We start from the raw sequence: 3,519 nt of genomic DNA, 5'->3' as shown, positions 1-3,519 counted from the left end.
GAGTAAGGGCGAAAGCAAGGGCGAAAGCAAGGGCGAGAACAAGGACGAGAACAAGGACGAGAGCAAGGGCGAAAGCAAGGACGAGAACAAGGACGAGAGCAAGAGCGGGCGGAAGGGTCAGCAACGACGGTGCACCGGGCGGAAGGGCCAGCAACGGCGGTGCACCCGGCGGGCGGGACCGGCCGCCGCACAGGCACCTCGGCCGGGCGTACCGTCATTCCAGTCGCGGTAGTGCCCGTGCGCGCAGGCGGCACACAGCTGGCCCGGCACGATGAAGGGCGACTCGGCGCGGGTGGGCTTGCATTGCCAATTGCGCGAGGGCAGCACGGTGGCCGGGCTGTTGGCGCAGGTGATGGTGGGGTCGGTGGCGCAGCCGAAGTCCGCCGCCTCGAAGAAGGCCACGCCGTCGATGACGACGGCCGTGCGCAGGGCCGCCGCCGGGTGCGCCCGGAGCCGGAGCAGGCGCGCGCCGGCCGGGTTGACCCCCGACGGCAGGACCATGCGCTTCCACTGGATGCCGGTCACCTTGTCGACGTGCACCTGCCACAGGGTGCTGGCGGCCTGGGGCGTGGCCCCCGGGGCCAGGTAATACATGACCGGGTGGATTTGCTGCTCCGCGTGCAGGGGCAGGTTGATGAAGCGCCCGGTTTGGGGCACGGCCGCCGGCACCGGGGCAATGTGCCCCACCACGAAGTTGCCATTGGCCTCGAAGCAGCCGGCCACATACAGCATGCCGGTCGACAGCAGGGCCACCAGGTCGCCATACGGGCAGGGCACGCCCGGGAAGTCGAACAGCCGCGCGGTGGCCACCTGCCGGGCCCCGGCCAGCGAGCTGATGATGGAGATCTCGTGCGAGCTGGCCGTCGGGAAGTGGTGGTGGAAGATGTACGGCGTGCTGGTGTTCAGGGCGCCCGGGGTGATGATGCGCCCGCCCGGGCCGAAGGCATAGAGGAACCCCTTGTAGCTGGCCGGGATGGTGGCCAGCTCCGCATGGCGGGTCCCGTCGCCCAGCCGGTCGACATTCAGCAGGTTGAGGGTGCGCGTCTGGCCGGCCGGCCCGCACAGGTAGATCACCTGCACCAGCCCCTTGAGGATGGACCGCGAGTCGAGCACCTCCACGCCGGTGCTGCAGAAGAACCCCACGAAGACACTGGACAGGAGGAAGGAGATGGCGGTCGGGGTGTACTCCAGGACCTCGGCCATGTCGGCCGCGTGGAAGGCCGGGGCCATGACGACCTTGCTGTCGGGCGCCAGCCGCGGCCGCATGATCGGCACCCCGGTCAGCGGGACATTGTGGAAGTGCGAGCCCAGGCGCAGGTCGGCCACCGGGCTCAGGGGCAGGCGCTGCTCGTAGAAGGCGAAGAAGTCCGGCGCATTCCAGGCCCCCATGAGGCTGGCGCCGCTGCCGCGGGTGCTGAACTCCACCGGGCCGCCGTTGGTTTGGACCTTTTGCAGCCCGGAGTAGAGGTAGACGTCGGGGATGGTCTGGGCCTGGGTTTGGGTTAGCAGCCCGGCCAGAGCCAGCAGAAGCAGCCAGGCCAGTGCCGGCCGGCCCGGGGGCCGGGGCGGCCGCTGGCGCGCGGCTTCGGGCGGGCCGATCATTTGGCCGGCCGGGGGAGGGGGGTGGGTGGGGCTGGGGGGCTGGGGAGGGGAGACACGGATCCGAGGGGGGCTTCGTGCGGGCGGTCCAGCGTGTGATAGTTCCAGCGGCCATCGACCGGGCGCAGCGGCCGGCACCTTAAATACCCCACATGGGGCGGAGCGGGTGGAGTGGGGGGGAGTGGGAAGAGCGGGCGGAGCGGGGGGGGAGTGGGAAGAGCGGGCGGAGGGGGTGGAGTGGGCGGAGCGGGCGGAGCGAGCAGAGCGGGCGGAGTGGGCAGAGCGGGCGGAGCGGGCAGAGCGGGCGGAGCGAGCAGAGCGGGCGGAGCGAGCAGAGCGGGCGGAGCGGGCAAACTAGGCAGAGCGGGCAAAGTAGGCAGAGCGGGCGGAGTGGGCAAAGTAGGCAGAGCGGGCAAAGTAGGCAGAGCGGGCAGAGCGGGCGGAGCCGGCGGAGCGGGCCCATCCACCGGAGCAAGGGCCAGGCGCTGGACCCGGAGCCAGGGGGAGGTGATGGCCGGCACGCGGCGTGGCGATCGAGCGGCATCGGCTCGGGCCCGGCCGGTGGATCGAGCTTGCCATGGTTGGTGACTTGAGCTCGCCAGCGCCGGTGGCTTGAACTCCCTGGGCCCGGTGCATCGAGCTTGCCGGGACCGGTGGCTTGAACTCGCCAGCGCCGGTGGCTTGAACTCCCTGGCCCCGCTGGATCGAGCTCGCCGGGACCGGCCGGCCGCGCAGACATGCCCCGGGCGCCGTGGCCAAAGAGATCGGCGGGGCCAGCAGGCGAGGCCCATGCCGCGCGCGACGGCCCCGGCCTGCCAAGAGGATGGCCAGCCCGCGGCCGGCCTCCGCCGCCGCCGCCATGTCCCCACAGCCACTGGCCAGGGCGGGGGAGGCAGAAGCGCGGCATGCGTGCCGGGGCCGGCCGGCGGGGCAGATCTCCCGCGCGCGGCTCGGTGCCAAGAGGGCCGGGCCCAGCGGCGATGGCCGGCACGGGACTGGGCGGTGCGGCGGCTCGCGCGGGCGACCCGCCGATCAGACCCCCGGCCGCGGGCGGGACCCCCGGCGCCGGCCTTCGGGCCCGGCCAACGAGAGCAACACCAGGGGCCGGGACCGCAACCTCCGGCCCCCCCATGCGCGCCAGGTGTGGGCATGGGGGCGCCGATGACGCACACCGGCGCACAGGGGCCCGGCGAGGCGGGGCCCGAGGCCAGGCTAGGCCGGCCGGCCCGGCCGACGCCTCCCTCCCCGGGCCTCGCCGCCGGCCGAGGCGACACCCATGCGGTGCCGGCGCGTGGACCGGACGAAATTGCCCCGTCGGCCTGCGAACCGGCCCGGCCGGCCAGCCCACCCCGGCGGCCAGCCCCCTCGCCAGGGGGGGGGGGGCGGGGGAGATCCTCGACCCGGACGACGCAGACGCGGCCGTGGCCGCGTGCCCGACCATCGCCCGGGGCCGGTGTGCCGGCTGTCGGGCCCCTCGCCCTCGCATGCCGCCTGCAAGCCGGCCCGGTCGCGTCGCCGGGCCCGGTGGGGCGCGTTCGCCGCCAGCGCCCGGCCAGCGCTTGGCAGGGCAGGCCGCCGACGAGGGCGAGGCCGCGGGACGAGCACCGGGCCGTGATCGGGCGAAGACGCGGCATTTGCCTATTCGCCGCGCCGCGCCCACAAACCCCCGGTCTCTTGCCGACCGGGGGCGCCGGTGCCCGGAGCGGCGGATTCACAGGGGGGGGGGGGGGCCGGGCCGGGCCGGGATGCGGGTGTGGGCGAGGGGGGGCGGCGAGGGGCCGCCGGGGCCCGGCCCGCCCGGAGGAGGTGCCGCGCCCGCCGAACGTGCACGCACCTCGGCCGCGGGTGGCGCGCCGCGGCCTGTTTCACCGGCCGCCCGGGGGCCGGACGCAGGCGCGGCCCCGAAAATGCGGCACGGAA

General features: G+C 74.6%; 2 protein-coding genes across 2 annotated transcripts in view; both read right to left on the bottom strand.

The window, feature by feature from the left end:
* H696_06197 (hypothetical protein) overlaps nucleotides 1-1,602 on the bottom strand; it is a gene marked incomplete at both ends in the record, with an annotated part of 7,325 nt that extends 5,723 nt beyond the window's left edge. The window contains one exon of the mRNA XM_009499941.1: nucleotides 213-1,602. Within this exon, the coding sequence (XP_009498216.1) occupies nucleotides 213-1,602 (1,390 nt within the window). The remainder of the gene's footprint in view (nucleotides 1-212) is intronic.
* Nucleotides 1,603-1,953: 351 nt separating this feature from the next.
* The window catches only part of H696_06196 (hypothetical protein), a gene marked incomplete at both ends in the record, with an annotated part of 9,068 nt that continues 7,502 nt past the window's right edge, over nucleotides 1,954-3,519 (bottom strand). Inside the window, one exon of the mRNA XM_009499940.1 lies at nucleotides 1,954-2,594. Within this exon, the coding sequence (XP_009498215.1) occupies nucleotides 1,954-2,594 (641 nt within the window). The remainder of the gene's footprint in view (nucleotides 2,595-3,519) is intronic.

Source organism: Fonticula alba (assembly GCF_000388065.1).
Source record: "Fonticula alba strain ATCC 38817 unplaced genomic scaffold supercont2.27, whole genome shotgun sequence".
NCBI classification, from domain to species: Eukaryota; order Rotosphaerida; family Fonticulaceae; genus Fonticula; species Fonticula alba.
This window is presented reverse-complemented; position numbering and strand designations above follow the sequence as displayed.